The sequence below is a fragment of the Nymphaea colorata genome, chromosome 10 (genome assembly GCF_008831285.2).
Source record: "Nymphaea colorata isolate Beijing-Zhang1983 chromosome 10, ASM883128v2, whole genome shotgun sequence".
NCBI lineage: Eukaryota > Viridiplantae > Streptophyta > Magnoliopsida > Nymphaeales > Nymphaeaceae > Nymphaea > Nymphaea colorata.
In genome coordinates, this window is record NC_045147.1 from 22,187,037 (window position 1) to 22,206,344 (window position 19,308).

The following is a 19,308-nucleotide window of genomic DNA, read 5'->3' on the forward strand; positions in this document are numbered from 1 at the left end:
CCGCCGGATCAAAATTTAAATCGATTTACACTAAGTTTATTTTGGTGCGTGAGTTAACTTTTTACAGGCCTTCAAGAAGTCTGGAATTGTGTAGGTCACAAAATCCCATTTGCACATGCAAAAAGACGGACTCAAGTATGAATTTTACGTTTCCAATGGTGTCCATCTCTTCGACACAGTTGTTTTTTTTTCCTTTTTCCTAAACATGGATCTTATGTCACTGCTCCCCATTTCAGAGTCAGTGCCCAAAATAGTGAAAACGGCAAAACGAACACCATGTTTTGCGAAAGCGGCATTCTGTTTGCTTTATCATACGTCCACTTAGATCAGCTGCTTTGGTGGGTTTCAAAAACACTTTTGCAGACCGCTGCTCCACGAGTCTTCACCCATTCATATCCCGATCAGCTTATTGGGCAAGTTCTGCCGTATGGAGAACCCGGAGAATTTACGAGGATGACGTGATCTCATGGAGAATGTAAATGATCGCGCAGCGGCGCAAGCCTTTCCCGCTGTAATCATGTTAGTAACCATCCAACTCATAAATCAAGAATAGCCATTACAAGATGATTCTTTAGTAGTTCTCAGGAATTCTGTCCATGGTTCTCCAACTCATTACACCCAGAAGCTCTTTAATGCCCGTAAGTTCTTTCTAAGATCAAACCTAGCAGGTTGGTACGGAGCAATGCTGTGAAGTCAGTCAAGGGTTACAGCTACAAGTTACCCAATAAGAAATTTGCTGCAGTCGATCCCTCGCTGAAACTTCTTCCCAGGAAAGTGGCAATCAATAGAAATGTGCTTCATAGAGCTGGGGGCCACAACTCAGATAGTCGACAATCAATGTCGAGCTGGTTCTGGCCTCCACACGGGCTAATATTCATTCTGAGTTGGTTACTGGTGTTCAGCTCCCTCATAATCCTAGTGCCTGCTGCGGGTGCATTGATGGGCCTTGCCAGTGAGTCAGCTAAGAAGCCACAACTGCATTAAGAGAAAAGGGCTTGTCAACAATAGCACGAAGCTGCATCACATGAATAAAGCATAATTACAGCCTTGATCATTGCCATCTTCAAAGTTGATTAGCTTCTTCCTTATTTAATGGAATAATTTTGGGATTTTTGGGGCATCATCATCACTACACTTGCATACCTTTTTCTTAACTTGGTACCGACAGGTACCAGCATGAGCTCATAAAGCATAAGAAAGTGTTAGAACTGCTTCTTCATAATGTTGACAACTGACTCGCCCACTTTCTTCCAATAAGTCAGCCTTTTAAGTGCCTGGCCACTTCTTCATTCTCTAGGCTTAAGGAAGAAAAGGACTCAGGTTCAAGTAGTTTGGTAAAGCTACCAAGAGAAACGGAGTGGCTAAACCCCAAGTAAGAAGAGACGAAAAGTTTTTCAGTTTGTCTGGCCAAAAGATGTAGTGGTTTCTTGACTTTGAAAGCAACAACTGGCACAACTAGGAATGGTGTTAATTACTTTGGAATTTTAAGATAACGAAATGAGGAAGGGATGTAATCAAACATCCATATGGAAAAAAATGAGATGCTTTAAATGACTTATCTGAGAGTTTCAGAAAAAAAAAAAGGAAAATTAGATGCTTACTAAAGAGACCCTGTGCACACACAGGAAAAAACAGAATTTTGTACAATACAGTGCAAATGAGAGACACTTGACAAAAGCAACAAAAAAGGATGGCTCCTCATCATGTGAAGATCTAAAACAGTATTGAATGCCTACAACTGCTTGGTGCCGAGTTCTGTGTGTCACTTGGGAGTTGGTACTTATCCTTTGTACAGCTGGGATAATGCCAGGATAGAAGCCTGTGGTCGTTAGCACCATCACATGATCCTACTATTAAATTGATAGGAGCATCTAATAGAGAAGCTGGATCATTGCATCACATTTATACCCACCTCAAGAGCAGGATAACTTTTTTTTCTCTTTGTAGTGTGAAGAACAATCAGAAGGCATAAGCAACTAATTCAGTTAAGAATCTAAACAACGTCCTGTGGTGAACATGGTCCATATAAAGAAAGAAATTTGATCTAGAAACAGAGAAACACACCATTGAGGTGGCAACCAAAAAAAGGAAAGCTTTGACTCACATATCAATTAGTTATTTGAGGACAATCAGTAAGATGAACTATAGCATCATGCAATTCCTCCAGGTCTTCCAAATAGACACACTTAAGCTGCATTTGCTTTCTAATGTCCAAGATGAGGCTGCCAATCTGAGACTCAATCCTCCAGGATGAATCCTCTAGTGTTACTGGGGGAAGTGCATCATTATCTACCAACCGAGCCAACCAACGGCAACCATCCATTTCTACATTATTTAGCCTGCGCAGAGAGAGGGCATATGTACAAAGATATAACACTTTGAACCTTGCAAATATCAGGTAGCAAAAAGCATGTCCAAGGGTAACTCTGTACTTCACAGAATCGAAATCGTAAAATAGCACCATAAGTTCTTGCTTGCATTTTTGTCGCCTATACGTAGTCTAGTTTACACTTCTTTGTCAGATCCATATTCAGGTTATTAAGAATGAGATTGTGGCATCCTTGATCAGAACTCATGAATTCAGCTCAATTCACAAGGCATGCATTCTCCAGGAAATACATGCACATGCACATATATTTCAAGCGACACTCTTATTTCCAACATTTGTGCTGAAGGTAGAGCAGGTGCATCACCAGCAGTGCTCTCTCTCTCTCTCTCTCTCTCTGTGTGTGTGTGTGTGTAATATTACACATTTTCTGGAATTTCAAGAAGATTTCTGTTTTCTGCCAAAAGGATGCTTCTTTTCCAAGATATTTTTTATTTTCAAAGAATAAATAACTTCTGCAGACAAATTGAATGTCTCATCAGATGAAACTGCTTGTAATGCATTTTTCTGCCTTCTTGAGAAAAACAGACATGTTAAACACAGCACTGTTTTTAGTTTATGTAATGCTCTGATTGTGTGTATTTTCTTTATTATGCTATGTTTAACCTAAGTCACACGGGTGCACCAACTATGGTGGCGCACCTGCACTGATGCAGGTGCGAGTGTGGCCCGACACGGCACCCGACTCGGTCAAACCGAATTGGGTGCTGCTTAGGGGCGGAGGGAGGGGGGGGGGGCGCCTAGGCCGTGGCCCCACCCAAGTTAATTGAAAAAAAAAATTACATTAAAAAAATTTAAAAATTTTTAGTTGTGAAGTATATTTATTAGATTCGGCCCTACCCGGATAAGTTCGTTGGACCGTTTGGCCCACTCCTAAAACAAAATTCTTGCTCTGCCTCTGGTGCAGCTGACCCCGTTCTTCTTTTCTCTTGTTTTTTTTTTCATTTTTTTCCTTCTCCTATCTTTCTCTCTTCGGTTTTCCCTCTTCTCTCTCTTCCCCCTTATTTTATTTAATAAAACTTTGAATTTTGTATGAGATTAAGGTACCCTTCATAAAAAAAAAGTTTAAAAATATAGACAAATAAAATTACTTATATAACAAATAACATATATATATATATATATATATATATATATATATATATATATATATATACCCTTCATAAAAAAAAAGTTCAAAAATATAGACAAATAAAATTACTTATATAACAAATAACATATATATATATATATATATACTCTCGCCGCCCTCACACCCAATTTTTTTTGGAACTTGAGGCATCCCTCACCGACAAGCACACACGCATCAGCACCGCACCCATGTGGCATAGTGTTTAACTCTCTTTGTAAGTTCATTTTCACATCCTTTATGATGTCAGCTTGAGAGAGAGATGCATCTTTGCATCCAATCTTGCACCGAAATTTTTTGAAATTTCTGTTTGTGCTTACCTGCATCGATGTGACATAGAGCCGTACAGACAACAAGATTCCAAGATTCTGCATTTGTGAGCCATGCTTGAGATTCAGAAAGAAACCAACACACAAGAACCCACTGTGACAGAACAAAATCCAGTGCAAAAGGCATGAGAATGAACAAACTCTCATGAACAACTGAAAATGCAGTTACATCACTTTTTCTCTCAGTCATAAAAAAATCATTAAAAGAAAAAAAAACATCTGGCTACTCAAGATACGACTAGGCCAGCCTGGCATAAGTCGTTATTTCAGTTAGACATAAGAAGCTAATGTTTCTGGAATGTAGTTCACTCTACCAGTAAATGCCAATTCTGATTTAGATTTCTACTCCATTCATGTTATAAACACACATATACATAGACATGCACAAGCAGAATGGAATAGTTACTAGAACGATTTCAGGAAATGCTCACTTGATCAATATGCCTGGTATGTCTGCATCATCTTTGAGGCTAAAATGAACATCAACTGTGCAATCACTGCTCCGGATAAGGCTCCTTACAGGCGCACATGACATGCACACTGAGTGGACCATAGGTTCAGCAGTCCCAAGATTAATATTGTGGATTCTAACAGCAGCGTAAAGGGAAACAGGCAGATCATAAATAGGTAATAACCGACTTTCAACAGAGACACACCCTGCAGTAATAGCGCTCACCTTCGATTCGAAGCTCTGTATGTTTCAGGGAAAAGGTAAATATAGCATGAAGCATACTAAGTGTCTTTCTAAACTAACGTTTAAAGAAAGTAAGAAACACAGAAAAAACATGAGACTTCATACCTTAAATTCAATGTGGCAGCTGCACAGCCCATTATCACAAGATCTCACAAATGATGACTGGATCTCCCCAAAGATTGAGACTGCCTGTTTCAACTGCTTAAGGGTAATGCTGAGTGGCACCTTCTCAACTATAATAGCATTTTTGGGGACTTTTTGGCCATAAGATGTATCACTAATCAGCCTTTCTCTGTTCAAAGCACATTTTAGTCCAGTAAAGTGATGGAGGCTTCCTGAGGGCGGACTGGGGCTTGGTCTGGAAGCAGTCTGGTTCATAATTACAGGTTCATCAATGAGGATGTCCTTTGAAAATTATGGATTCCGTTATAATTGGACCATAACTTGCAAACAACAAAGCTAGATCTTGAGCAAAGGAAAGCATGGAAATCTCAAAAACATTATCTTGATGCGACGACAAAAGAAACCGCAACTTACCTGAATGATGCATCCAAAACACGAAAGGGTAGATAAGATCAAATATTTTGCAGCCTAATTGTACTGAATGTGGACATGATTGAAAATTGAGTTCCAAAATCCTAAACAGCTTTGGAGGATACCATGCTAACAACCAAGCTCAATTGCAACCATTAAAGAAAAATATTCAAATCAAATAGAAAACTTTCTAAAGGATTAACTATTTGATGAAATAACAACTAAATGATTATAGATCAAGACAGCAGTAAATATAGTTTTTCCTCAAGAATACTGCAATTAGAGAATCAACTCATGGACAAGTCACAAGACGGGACATATTTTGATAGTTTTTGTGTATTAATTTATATTTTGTGGAATATATCATTTATTTGCTTAAAATATCAATTTCATATTTTCGTATGTAAGTACGTAACCATGTCCCAGCACCCAAACTTTTTGAAATTGTTTTGCACCTGTATATGAGATTGATACAGAGTCAAACTCAAGAATAATTTTAATGCATCAAAATGAGAAAGAAAAAGGTCAGATACATCAGGGTTTGCTAAACTTGCAAGGTTCACCAGAGACCCAGTTGAGGAGGTAGGACGATAACTTCTGCACTGACACAGTCCCACTGACTCTATGCAGTGGCTATGAGCCTATGAGTTATGTTGTATGAATCTGGATGCAGGTGCACCATTTCTCCAAAACAAAAAAAGGTGCAGTAGGTCCGTGTGTGCGTGTGTGTGTGTGCGTAATAAAGTATAATATCCATCAAAAGATAGCAGGTGTCCGTGTGTGTGTGTGTGCGTAATAAAGTATAATATCCATCAAAAGATAGCAGCCACACCTACAACACACCTAGCATACATCCAACTCATGTACTATGACATATTGCAGCATCCATGTGTCACAGCCTATAGGTAAACACTTGTATAATATACTGGACTGGATCACAATTTGTAATTCAAATGTTTGTTTACTTGAAACTTTGAATGCTTGGTGTCATGATGATTTGTAACTCAAACCGTTGAACCTGCTAACTAACAAGAAAGAAAAACAACACATAATTCTATCTTAAAGTGAAAACAATAATCTGCATGATCAACAAAATCTGACAACCATATGCATGTCAATCGAGACAAATGCCCGCTCTTTTTCACTAATGACAAAAGCACAAAAAACCTCAGACAGAGGCCAAAGAGTGAAAAAGGCCTTTATTAAAGTGAAATATTTCAGAGATGTTTACAGTGAAAACAACAATCTAACACACTCCAGGGAGGGCTCAAATAAAATGTAATTAACGTGGTTTAGAGACAATAAGATCCAGAAGAGGATGTATATTACTTGACTTTTCCTCTCAACCAATTCAATAAATTAGGGAACTGTTGATGATATAGGTTTTTCACATACTTGTTGAAGGAATAGATGATCAACTCAAAAATGTCATAGTAGTGCAGATGATGAAATAACAAAAAGCAAGACATAAGCTTTCAAACTGGACATGTTAGCCTTGATCCTGATAAAAAAACAGCTAAGTTTACTGTATCCCATGTGAGCAAGAGAGGACTATCATATGACCAACCAAAAACAGAAATAAGTTAGGGTCATTTTACTTGTTATCCCAATCAAAATTGCTTCTCAATGGCCAGATCTGACCCATTTGTTTATTGGACCTACAATCTGTTTGTAACATCAATACAATCATATCCAAATTGCAACACTTATTTGACAGTCGCAGCCCATTATTTATATATTGCAGAAAGTTATAGTCATCACCTTTGAAAGTTCACCTCCCACATCAACTGAAGACTCTAGGTTAGCAAACCCATCTTCTTGAGTGCCAGCTAGTTTTAACTGCTTAACATTCAGATATCGTTGATCCTCCTGCCATGCAAATGAAGAAAAATTTTCCTTGGAAGATGGGGCACTACCAGACCTTTCCCCAAGCCAGCACTTGCGTCGGTTCCTTCTGGAAGAAGCGTTGACACGATACTCGGGCTCAACATTGCACCTGGTGCCAAAAATTGTGGTGATATTATCAGTGTTAAAATCATCAAAATAAAATGTAGGGTATGCAATTCAGATCTCTCGTTAGTGAAGACTACATTAATGATTAAACAACGTGTAGAAGCTTCATATGAACTGCATCAGTTCCTAGAACAGAAGTACAAGACCTTAGACTCTAGTCAACTTTCAGACTTATATGATACAGAAGGACCTAATCAACCACAATGTAGAGCATCATGATGCACCATCCAAGAAGGAACGTATAACTTGATACACCTTAACGATAAGCTCAACATCAAATGTATCCGCAACAAATTTAAGGCTTGACAATAATTAAAAATCAGAGCAAAGCTTCTCACTAGCGAACAGCAATAAACGAACCTTGAACATTAAGCTAAAAAATTAGAAATATATAACCAAAAGCGACCTGCGGGAAGAGGATGTGATCCATATCAAACATCCGAATACAATACTGTAGTTGTCCATGACACGATTAGACAGGGTATATAGATTATACATCAGTTCTATTCCAGAAAGAGTCATTCAAGAAAACAACACAATCCTGCACGGTACCAATGTCAAGAGCTTGGACAAAAACTATGCCTTTCCTGTATTCATCACCAAAACTGACTATATTGCATGACTAGAGTGCGGCAGTACGAATAGAATAAGCGCGTGACCATAGTTAAACTACGGAAAACTTTAGGCCAAACCAATCTGAGGAAAATTTTTTGGTCACCAATTTGTTGAAAGGTAGGAAGGGCGATCCAACTGCTCAAAATTTACCGTACAAGTTGGCGTATCGCAAGAGGACCTTAGTGGCAGCATGGAGTGCTTGAAGGATTACAGGCGGCGCGAAACCTTAGTATGATGAGAAATTCAGAAACAAAGTGATCAACGGATGAGACAGACGACAACTCGGCAAGGCAAAGTACCAAAGATGGAGTCAGCTACGCTGTAAGCCATGTACCCAAATGCCAATGAGCGTAACAATGGTACCGACGACCCATACGAGAATCTAAGGATAGCAAGCAGAGGAGGAGCTACCTTGGCTCGTTAAGGATATAAGAATTGGCTTCACCAGCTGCATTTTTTGAGAAAAGCCTTCTACCCAATACGAACCGGAGCAATTTCTCCTTCCCAACAGCTACACAAGTTAAAGAAAATAGGTAAATGGAATAACTAGTACAAAGAAAATCGAGACAGGCCGAGAAAAAAGAGAGATCAATTGGGTAGGATTAAGATGGCAGGAGCAAGGTTGAAGGGGCAGGGAGGAATGATTCGTTACCAGGGTTTAGCGACAAGGAGGTAGAAGAAGCGCGAATTCTCAAGGTCATCTTCCAAGAAATTTCAACGACAAGGCTCATGTGCGACTGAAGACGTTCAAGATTCACGGAGACGAAAGAATTTGTGTTAAGAGCCCGCCGCATAGTAGGCACGTAATTGAAAATAAATTTAAACTTGAGCGTACTTTTGTTTCTCCACTAAAATTGTGCATATTTTGGAAAAAGGTGGTTGTAAAGGTCGGTAGGAAGTCTCACCGCACAAGTGAGGTCGAAGCCTCCCCTTCCTCCATCCTGACCAGTGCTACTACAATTACGATGGATGATGGATCTCATGCTAGAAAAGTGAACCTCTCTCTTTCTCTCTCTTGTTCATCGGAAATCTGTCTCTGCTCTCTCTCACATAGGTGCGGTCTACTTCACATATGTAATGTAGATAATATGAGAAATTGAAATTAAGGAGCTGCCCAATGTTGTTAGCAAATACCTTGCAATGAAAGCATTAGCAACATTTTGTGGTATAGTCACGGTTTATAGTGTTTGCTCTGCCCGCGGAAGAGTATGCTCGACATTTGGCCTTGTTATGAGGAAAATTAACTATGACCACCAACGATGAGTTTTTGAATTCATGATCTTCATAAACTTAGTGACAACATACGTGATCCCACCAAGTGTTGCCTATAAGCTCATTCATTTGGGTGAATGCTGGCATTCCAAGAACACCAACTTTTTTGTAGGACATGTGGAGGAGGAAAGAGCTGTCCGGACATATGAAGGAGGACAAACTGGTTTGTGGAAGGGCAATTCAAGGCCAAGGAGGGATAGATATCCTACACCTTGATAGCTTTCAAAGGAGTTGGGAGAACGGTAGGAATATCAATAGATTGGATCCGAAGCAAATGTACTTTTACTATATCTAATTTATTGGATGTTCACGCACTCAGATTCAAATATGAACCAAAAAAGTTTGTATTCAAAACCCAAATCTGATTTGAATCTGACCTTTTGAGTTCAAATCTGACTTTTAAATGTACAACCAATTCCAAACCACATAATGATATGTTAAGACCGACTTCAAAATGTATAAATGTTGGGTATCAGATAATTAGTTAAAACTAAATGTGGATTTGAATTCACTTGGTCATTTGTTTAAAAGCGAATATGAATTTAAATCCCATTGGACGTTATTTCTGAAATAAAATTCTGTCTATTTTTTTAGTCGGATGTTAAATCGGTTTTTTTTTCTGAAGTAGTGCAGATATATATTTGATCCAATATTGATTTCCCTAGTGAAGGTGGCCAGTATACATGATCATGGTCTTTAAGGAAGCTGGACATATGATTTGGAAAGAGCTGGATCAATGGAGGAACATGTCTCTTCTAGAGGGTTGGAGATAATAGAAGTTGAGCCGATTTCTGCAAAAGAGAAGGAATGGGTTTCAAATACGCCAGATGCATATTCCTGACGTTTCTTGTTGTGGATAGACAGAAGTATCAGAATGTGGCTGCTTCTTTTGTTTTGGTGTAAAATAGGCTCCTTTGGCTTCTTGGTGGTCTATGTTGGTAGATCGCTGGCCTTTGTGCAGTTGGCAGCTATCTGTCCCACATTTTGGTGTACTCATTCTTTTCTTATTTATAAAGCTTTAAGGGTGGCTATCTCCTGAAGGTTTGCACCCAAAAATAGGTCATACTTTAAGGGTGGCTATGTTGTTTAAGCCTTGTTATGGACTTTACTCTTTCAGTATCTTTTATCTTCGCTTGGATGCCAAAGCACACGGAAAAAGCGAATTCCAAAGAAAAGGAACCATCCTAGAATTTATGACATATAAGCGTGTAGACACTAAATATTGTGCTCTGCTCGATTCATGTGTAAAAATTGAGCGTGCATAGGGGGCACCTACGCCTAAGAGTGACATTTGTACAACCGTATTATTGGGTTTTATATATTCAATCAAGAATTTATGCACAAAAAACAGACTCATTAAAATGATATATACATACATACATATATATATGTATCACACATCTTTGAAATGTCTGTCTGAGCTACGAATACAAATTATGGAGGTGGTACGTGTTCCGTGAACACATATGCCGAAACCCTGCACGCCATGAGAGCCCCTTCTTATGGAAGCGCACTTAACTTTCATGTTATTTTGTTTTAAACGACACATCTGAACCTATTTTTCCTTGTAAGACATTGAAGTCTCAGTGATTCCCATGTCATGCTTTTAACATGGGAAGGCATGTTTTCATTTTTTTTTTTAGAGGGACATCTCATAATCATATAGAAAGATTTTTTTTTCTTTTCTGGATTGTGCTTTTGCCCTTTATAGGAGGAGGGTCTTCCATTTAACTAGGAGTAGAGTGAGGAGTTTTTGGTTACAGGAGATGAAATATAATGTTCCTAATTTTTTATACAAGTTAAATTAAAAAATTTTACATGTAAAATTTTAAATTTCAGAAAATCTGAGAAAGGGCCATGGCTGCTGCGGCACCCCAATTATTTAACTAATAGAGTCATTTTGAACAGTTCCAATCTATAGTACATGGTTCCTTGTTAGGACATAAAACATGCTGCCTCTTGTATACATAAATAAGACCAACAAGTTGAAGGAAATTGAGGCCTTTAGGATGTCATAAGTTACATGAACATAGATAAACGATCTAAAAAGTCATACAGATGATACACAATGGACTTCTAATTGAAGTATTGATTGGAGATTGTTGCCATTATTACTAAAAGAAAAGTGTGCTAGAGGTTGCTAGCAGAAGATGGGGGACTTGTCAATGATTTCCCACTGAAACAGACAACCAAAAGGTAAAAGTGAATAGGTTGTCGAGTTGTCAAGTACAAACATCAACTTCAACAGGTCCTTTCATGTCACAAATTTGTCTGCTTTTTCGTCGTTTAATTTCATTGTGTATTCTCTCTCACCTTTAGAGGCAGTTCGTGGGCCCAAAGAAAGAAAAAGACTGCTGCCCTCTTTGCATATATGACATGGCAGTCGCCAATTTCTGTCATTCTCAGTCCAACTTTCAGTGTTTGCACTAATCTTTTCGAGTTCTTAATCTCTTACAACTGTTGCAGGTTAGTCTGGTTTGGTGAAAGATTTGTTATTTTCTTTCTTATATAGAGTTCAATCTTGACCTGATCGGAACTAATGTTTGTTTGCTATTATTGTTAGCGTTTCTTTCTTCCTTTTCAAGCAGCATTGCTTAGTTGGTCAGGGCACTTGCTGTTACTTTTGGTATTATCTCTATGCTTAATGGTTAAGTGCACAAGCATTAAAACACAGTTGCAGTCGCATACAGTAGACATTTAGAGATAGAAAGAGGGAAAGAAAGAAGAACCAACTTGTATTGCACATTCATAAAACAAAGAAATTGACTACAGTGGCTTTCCCACGTGATCCTCGTCCGGTGCGAGAAGCCAAGCTGCAATTGACTCTTGGCTTCTTTCGCAGTCGTCCTCTCGAGACCCAACTCGGCGTCCATCCTCGGCAACCTGCAGATCCCATAGCCATGACGACGCTACAATTTCCTCCCCTTCTTCCACCCTCAACTTCTCCTCCAAACTCTCCCAATCAAAATCCAACCATTCTTCCACGTTAAACTTGCCTGCAATTACCTCCTCTCTCTGCCAGCCAACTTCACCCTTCCACTGATCACTTATCTCCCCTCTTTCTCTCCCTTGACAAGCTCCAAATTCAACGCTCTCTCCGTCGTCGAGAAGTCCCAGCTCCCAGCTTTCTCTCTCTTCACTAGGACCAAGAGTATAGGGACAGCCCATATCCGTGGCCATCTCTGATCTCACCCTATGTGTGGTCTTTCTGATAGCCGTGCCTGCTGCCGTCTCGTCTTTCTCTCTCTTGGCCTCATAGGTACCTGGCTTCTCGGATACAAGATTTCCGGTCTTGCTCCTTCTCTTCTTTCTACTTCCACCGGTAAATTTTCCGGTGTTAATTATAAGAGGCTGCCCATCGCTTCCCTTCCTGTAATTGAGGATCTTCCGGCTTAGATGTGAGTTCCAGTAGTTCTTTATCTCATTGTCGGTCCTTCCTGGTAAGTGCGCTGCTATTAACGACCATCTACATGAAACAAAATGGATAGCTACCAAAGTCAGTATCTCGATCACCTCAGCATCTGCTCTGTATGTTGTGACCATTAGGCCACATCGATTCATGTTAGGTCTTGAGTTCGTCAAATGAGAAACAGCTAGCACACTCTGGAAATTCATGGATAAGTACCTAAAACTACCACAACCAAGCATTTTGCATCTTTATTATCCAAATACTATATATATATATATATATATATATAGTAAAATTTATAGTACCAGTTTGATTGTTCATGAGCTTGGTGACTATCCATAGTCTACATCTGTATGACAAAAAGGCAGAAACTAAGCCTACTAATGAGGATTATAGTATGGACCTTTCCAAGATATCTGCTACATTCAGTGGATTCAGCTTTTGAATATTCCAGAAAATGCTCTTTTCAGACGAAGCCCATGAGTCGTATCAACTAAGTAACTTTTTGACATGTACGTAGCTATAGCTTTACTTTTGTTTTTTTCTTTTCTCCTTTTTGAAACAATCCAGAACCACTTATATTGCTTTTTTTTTTTCTTCTTATAGTTAAGGCCGACTAAGTCCAAAGGGTGCAAACAAGGAAAGGTGATATAGATTCGAGCACTAATCATGCACTCAGCAATACGGTCACATACTAAAACCAAAGTCTATTGACCCGAACCAGACCGGGTTGAGTTTCATCTCGTGACAAGGCTCTAGTCGGTCCAGTCCAAGACAAAATGAGAACTAGTCATGGCGATAAAGCTTCACCCGCATATGGTCATACCTATTGCCAAACGACCCATGAAGTTTGAGGATGATCCGTTCTTCCTCGGGGGAAATGTTGCCTCTCTTCAAGTCCGACCTGAGGTAGTTGATCCACCTGAGCCTGCAACTCTTTCCACATCTCTTCAGCCCTTGATCCGGATGCCACGAAGACAAAAACAAAGAAACATAAGAGATTTTAGTATATCTCAAGACAAAGAAAGTGTAGAATACAAAAGTACAGAACTGCAAAGACTGTATCTCTCAACCTGCATTCTTGGGCAGTGATCTCCACGACCCTTCTCCGTTTTCCTGAATGTATTTTCTCAGGATCTCATCTTCTTCGGCCGTCCATCTCCCTTTCTTCAAACCAACTTTCTCGCAGCAGGGCGCTCTACCCATAGTCGCAGAGATAGAGCGAGAGGGAGTGAGAGAAGGGGGTTGCACGAGTAGCGTGAGTGAATTGAGTGAGAATATAATAATATGGTAATAGTGAGAGAGGTGCGGAGGGCATGAGTAGAGTCGAAGGGGCGTTGCAGAGGCAGCGGCTGAGAAGGAGCCACGAGGGCCAGTGGGGAGGCCCTTGAGGAGGAGGGCTGTTGGATGTGGAGGAAGGTGCCCACCCCTTGTCGTGGCTTGTTTAATGCAAGATGTAAGGTGGGGCGTTCAATGCAAGAAGGACAGAATAACCCGAGGAGATAGCTACCTGGGCAGGGATATTCGGCTCCTTTGGGCCAACCCGCCACCAGCGCCACCGCCAGCACCACCACGTTGGTGGGAGAGGGCCATGCAACGCGTTGGTCCCTTCCGCCTTTGTCATGCCTCCGCATTCAATGCCCACGCCAATTTTTGCTTTTATTAATGGTTCCATCTGCCATTCTCTCAAATATTTATCAACGCACGCACTCTCTCTCATACTCTGCTTTTGTTTTCCTCTTTAACTCATTGCTGGGGAGGCTAGTAATTTATTAGATTATTTTTCTCTCCCTCTTACTTATGCGCACACACAAACACACGCATATATATATATATATATATTCGAATTACTGAACATATATTTACATATTATAAAGCATAGGGAGGTTGTTTACTGAATCACTGGTCTTGTCATTGATATATGAACTATACAGGGGTGTGTGTCACTGTTCTTCGACGCCAAATCAATGCATGGATAAGTTGAGTTATGTATTTGCATGCAAACCGAACTTTTCAGTTGTTAGCAAACGGGTACGAGCTTATACAAGCCGAGTCAAGTTCTTGTAGCCATCGTTTTTGCTAATAGTTGAAGATAACGTAAGTTGCTTTGCTCCTCTCCTCTTTTTGGAAGGGAAATGTGCTTGGAACACAAGCATCTCTCTTCATTAAGATTATCCATTACCTCCAGAAAGATGATGATGGGCTCCGCAGAAATGTCAAGGATTCTCTTTCTCTGGTTTCACTTTGTTCATTATTTCTAGGAAGACGATAATGGGTACCGCAGAAATGTCAAGGACGCCATCTTTTTAGTAGCATTTGAGTAATTTTTCCACAGAACAGAAGGTTCATGAATTTTATTTGATGGCTTTCCTAAATAGAGGGACATTTTGGATAAATTATGCCTCAATGATTGGCTGATCCTATCGCTGACCTGGGAAGAGCCGATCTCTACATTGCCACATCTTCAGTTATCTACCTCTTGTTTTTTTTGGATGTCGAGCCCTTACCAATATTTGGTTTTGTTTTTTATATTTCTTTTCTTTAATGAAGCTTTGGACCTACATACGTTATGCTTGACTAATTCATGGCGTTTGGTCATCATTTATACACATATTGTGCACCCAGTGAAATTGTTGTCTTCCTCCTCATCTCTACATCCATCATGTGGCCAGTTGTGAGGCCAAAGTTATAATACGTGTCATTTATTCTCTTTCATCTTCTGTAATTTGAAAAAAAAGAAGGGGCCTGCCTAGATTGTTAGATATAGCTGTAAAACAAGCTGCTAATTAAGAGCTCCTTTGCAGTTTTCATGTCGTCAAATTCTAAGGCATTAGCTGGAGAACTTAGAGCGATTTCATTCACCTTGATGATCATTAATATCTGTTGGTTTCTTTTGATCAGTTAAGAGCACTCATTAGAGAGTTGAATTAAATAATAAACGATTGATCATCTAATTTTTTAGCAATACCGTTGGGAAACTCAATCAACAGAATGGCAGCTTTGCTGCTTGTCTTAATTTCTTTTGCTTTTTAACATTTATTTGTTTCTGAGTCATCATGCATTGCGCTGGTCCATTTGTCTTTGTCGCCCTTCGCTTTTTAATATAAAATTCTTTTCGTATTTTAGAAATCTGTTGACGGAAAGAAAAGCAATGCCCCTTTATACGTGGTACCTTTTCAATGTTCTTTCTCTTTTGGGGTTCCAGGTTGTTCCTGCTAACTTGGCCATTGGGTCCCATTCTGCCTCCATCCGGTGGCTTTTCTACGTTCATATTTCTTCTTGGGGTGTGGAAGAAAGCTGCTCTTCTTTAATTTTTTCATTCATTCGGCAGAATAGTTTGGTGAGATAGACAACTCAAGAGCAGGAATAAGAATTTACTGGTGGCCCCGCATGCCCTGTAAATTTCATGTCCGTGTCATGTGCTTCTGACTGGGCATGGAGCACAGAAGACATTTAAATGTGGTCCTCATGAACCTGGGAATGATCTATCCAGACAGTTGGTAGTCATAGATTGTGAAAATTTTGAAAGTAAATGGCTCTTGTTAATTGATCTAATGTTGGTGGTCCATAAGGTCATGATCAAAATCCCTTGCCATGACGAAATGCAAAATGAAGTTTAAACGATTTTTGTTTCCAGTTTGTTCTTGCTATTATTCACACTTTCTACTAGTATTACAATTTTAATATTCAGCATGCAAGTGAATGCATTAGAAAGGAAATTTAAGTAACCGTCATCACAGAAACTCTACCATCTGCTTATAGAGTTTCATCTTCATTTGGCAGTTGGAGAAACCGAATTAGAGAATTAAACTGCTAGGATATCAAAATTGATTTGTCATTTAGTCTACCTCGGCAACTCTACATCTCGTGGCTCACCGAAAGTGACTTAAAACTCGTGGAGAGCACCTGCTGATCAATTTGGGAGCGGAATGCATGCGGCGCAAGAGGAAGAAGGGCTTCTCTGTTTCAGAAGATCTGTGGACAAACAGGTAGTCTGCAAATTTAAACTAAACTTCCATCTCAAATTGAAATCGTCGATAGATCAAAATGAAATGCTTCTAAATCTCCATCTTTCCAAATATTATAGCAGGCTTTGTCTGAACATGCCAAATCTGAAAGCATGCAGCATCTAGGCCATCTTTCAAATGTCTGATTGCAGCTTCAGTTGGACGCAGAAGGATATCTCCTGGTTAATGGAGCATCTAAGAAGAACAGGATTTAACAATGCAGTAGGTGCAACTCGAATCAAGGTGAGTCACCCAGCAATGTAAGCCACTAAAGTGATGGAGCAGTGACTGTCGGTGTATTCATGAGAGTCCACGTCCTGGATCGCTGGGCAAGGGGTTGACTCGATTCTCATTCATTGCATCTCCGTTGGCATAATCTAGTAGAGATTGTCTTACCCCAGCTTCGCTTTCCAAAAAGTAAACACACAAATATGGAACACTGGTAGTTTTTTTTTAATTACAAATTTCGAATAGTCAGACAGAGACTTACTGTGAAGATAAGAGTCACAAAAGCATTCATTGGGTTAAGAACGATACTCGCTGGAATTAGTTTGTTTTACATATATAATGTGCGTGGTGGCTTCTTCTTCTTCTCTTTAAACCCTAAACTTACAAACGTGTTCTACCTTCATTGCACCCTTGATGCCATGTGTGGGGTAGTGGAGATTTAATAGAGTTGAGCATTTGGTTGGTAAAGTAAAAGTTAAAACCGCCCATATTTTGACTGTGAATTCTTGAATCCCCAGTGCAAGTTGCGTTAATTTCTTGCCAAGATGTCCTTATCTCCTAGGCAAAAAAAAACATGTAATTAATCTGCCGTCAAGTCCATTCGGGTGTGGCTGCCTGTTGGTGGTCCCTCTTCCTCCTCAATGTAACGGCGCTGCATTAATGCATGTATGTGAACCAGCTTTCTATCAATGACTTGTAAGACGATGTATATGCTAAGGGTAGTCAATCGGCTGCTGCAACTTACTCAGCCACATGAGCGCAGCTGGATACTGAACAAACGAAAACTTGAGTTTATGTATCTTTCTATTTTATTTGCTATGCACATTAAATCAGAATCTGGAGGCTCATTTCCTTTGTTGCGAAGAAATGATATTATTTACAACAACTTGTAATGCACGTTCATTAATGAAGAAAAGCAGTTCTGAAGTGTAGCACCAAATGTGGCAGTTATGTCAGACTCCTTTCAACCGCAACCAAGGGACGGTGCGCCCTGACAGAATAACATGACTAAAAGCTGTAATACGTCCGCCAGAGTCCTAAGACAAGAAGGGAAAAAACAAAAATATTATATTGGAAAAGAAAAACCACACTAGCCATTGTTCAGGACAAGATTCTGACAGGAAAAACATGTTACAGAGCAAATTTCGCAGTTATATACGTCTCGGGCACATGAAGCTTGAAAGAAACTTCAGAAATTTTCTCAAAGAGCGATTACAACTCATCCCTCGAGAGGGAAGCTCAAAGTTCACTTTTTCTTCAGCTCATTCATGATTGCCTTCATCCCGAAGCATTATATACTGCTCTCTGAACCGCAGACGTCGTTTTCCATATATATAAGCGGTCCCGAAAGCACCATCCTTGATTTTCATTGTGCACTGCCATGGGTAACTGCAGGGGAAGGACCATGGAATGCAGATGAAGAGTGATCCACGGGTCCCTTTTTTTTTTCCTCCATTTTTTCGAATGAAACCGATACTGCGAAATTTTCGTTCTTATTTATCTAAAAGAACTCGATAACCGATTTTTTGGAACTTCTTGGAATTTTAGTTTATAAACTAAATCCTTTTAGCTTTTGAAATATGTTGGTAGCGGGGATATTAGTCAATAACTAAAAGTAGTAAAACCCTGACCCTTTGAATTTTGCGGACTATGCTATATAACAGGATGTCACGTCTGTAAAAGAGTTCTACTTTTGAATGATGGATAGATTTGTTTTATGGATATCCTGTCTTAAATCTGTTCTGGTGGAAGAAGAATCTGCAGTTACTGAGCAGCTCAAGCTTCAGTAGTTCATGCCCTTAAAGTTGGCCGGATCTTTAGCCCTTGCATCGTTGGGTTATCTCTGTCATTGATAAGGTCTCTCCAATTATTCTCCATCTGTCCCTTTAGGAACTGGTTTTCCTGGTATTTATCCTTCCGTTCCACTATATTACATTTTGTTTTGATAGTTATATTACAGATTATTTTCGTCCTATAAAGTTTCCATTTCCCTTATTGTTATGTTGAAAATACTGTGATAATCATACACAGATTTCAGTTCAATTTATTATAAAGAATAGAAAAATGATTGGGTTTTTCCAAATTCACGCTTGGCTTATAGGCCACTTAGAAAAAATAAGTTGCAATGTAATTGTAGTTGCACGGATACTTCCAAAAATTCAAACTTCGAACTTTTTCTTCTTTCCATTGCGGCATGTAAGTGAATGCATTCTATTGGTGATCCCGTGGATCAAAACAATGGAAGGGTGGAGGCCTACCCTCTAGCAGGGCCATTGCACGGAATTTTTTCTTCCCAAACTTCTATTGGTGATCCCGTGGATCAAAATTTAAGTCATTTTCAACCCAGATTTATTTTGGAAGCCTAGAATTCTGTAGGACACAGGATCGCACTTGCACATCCTGAAAGAGTGACCCAAAAATGAATTTACGTTTCCAACGATGTCCATCTCTTCGGTACCGTTCTTCGTTTTTTTCTTTTTTTCTTTTTTCCAAATCGACCTAAGCATGGATCTTATGTCACTGCTTCTCGTTTCAGCGTTAGTGCCCAAAATAGTGAAAACGGCACAACGAACACCACGTTCTGTGAAAGCGGCATTCTGTTTGTTTGATCATACGTCCTCTTAGATCACCTGCTTTGGTGGGTTTCATACACACTTCACAGATCAGCTGCTCTACGAGTCCTCGCTCATCG

At 39.5% G+C, this 19,308-nt stretch overlaps 2 protein-coding genes across 5 annotated transcripts; both read right to left on the reverse strand.

Moving 5' to 3' along the window:
* Positions 1-550: 550 nt before the first annotated feature.
* LOC116261774 (uncharacterized) lies at positions 551-8,739 on the reverse strand. 4 transcript variants are annotated; one of them, XM_031640622.2, is made up of 8 exons: positions 8,606-8,734; positions 8,353-8,437; positions 8,112-8,211; positions 6,834-7,068; positions 4,644-4,907; positions 4,276-4,535; positions 2,105-2,339; positions 551-975 (listed from the first exon to the last, which is right to left on the reverse strand). In XM_031640622.2, exons 1-7 carry the CDS (start codon positions 8,681-8,683, stop codon positions 2,108-2,110), a joined length of 1,254 nt encoding a protein of 417 aa, XP_031496482.1. In that variant the 5' UTR covers positions 8,684-8,734; the 3' UTR covers positions 551-975; positions 2,105-2,107. The 4 variants fall into 4 exon arrangements, 3 of the variants coding, with proteins under 3 accessions (XP_031496482.1, XP_049935768.1, XP_031496485.1); XM_050079811.1 differs by lacking the exon at positions 8,606-8,734 and adding an exon at positions 8,536-8,577; XR_004174360.2 differs by lacking the exon at positions 551-975 and having other exon boundaries at positions 2,200-2,339; positions 4,276-4,384; positions 4,521-4,535; positions 8,606-8,739.
* A 2,874-nt stretch (positions 8,740-11,613) lies between these two features.
* On the reverse strand, positions 11,614-13,767 carry LOC116261776 (transcription factor MYB8-like). Its single transcript, XM_031640627.2, has 3 exons — positions 13,455-13,767; positions 13,208-13,337; positions 11,614-12,438 (listed from the first exon to the last, which is right to left on the reverse strand). Exons 1-3 carry the CDS (start codon positions 13,585-13,587, stop codon positions 11,739-11,741), a joined length of 963 nt encoding a protein of 320 aa, XP_031496487.1. The 5' UTR covers positions 13,588-13,767; the 3' UTR covers positions 11,614-11,738.
* Between the last annotated feature and the right edge of the window lie 5,541 nt (positions 13,768-19,308).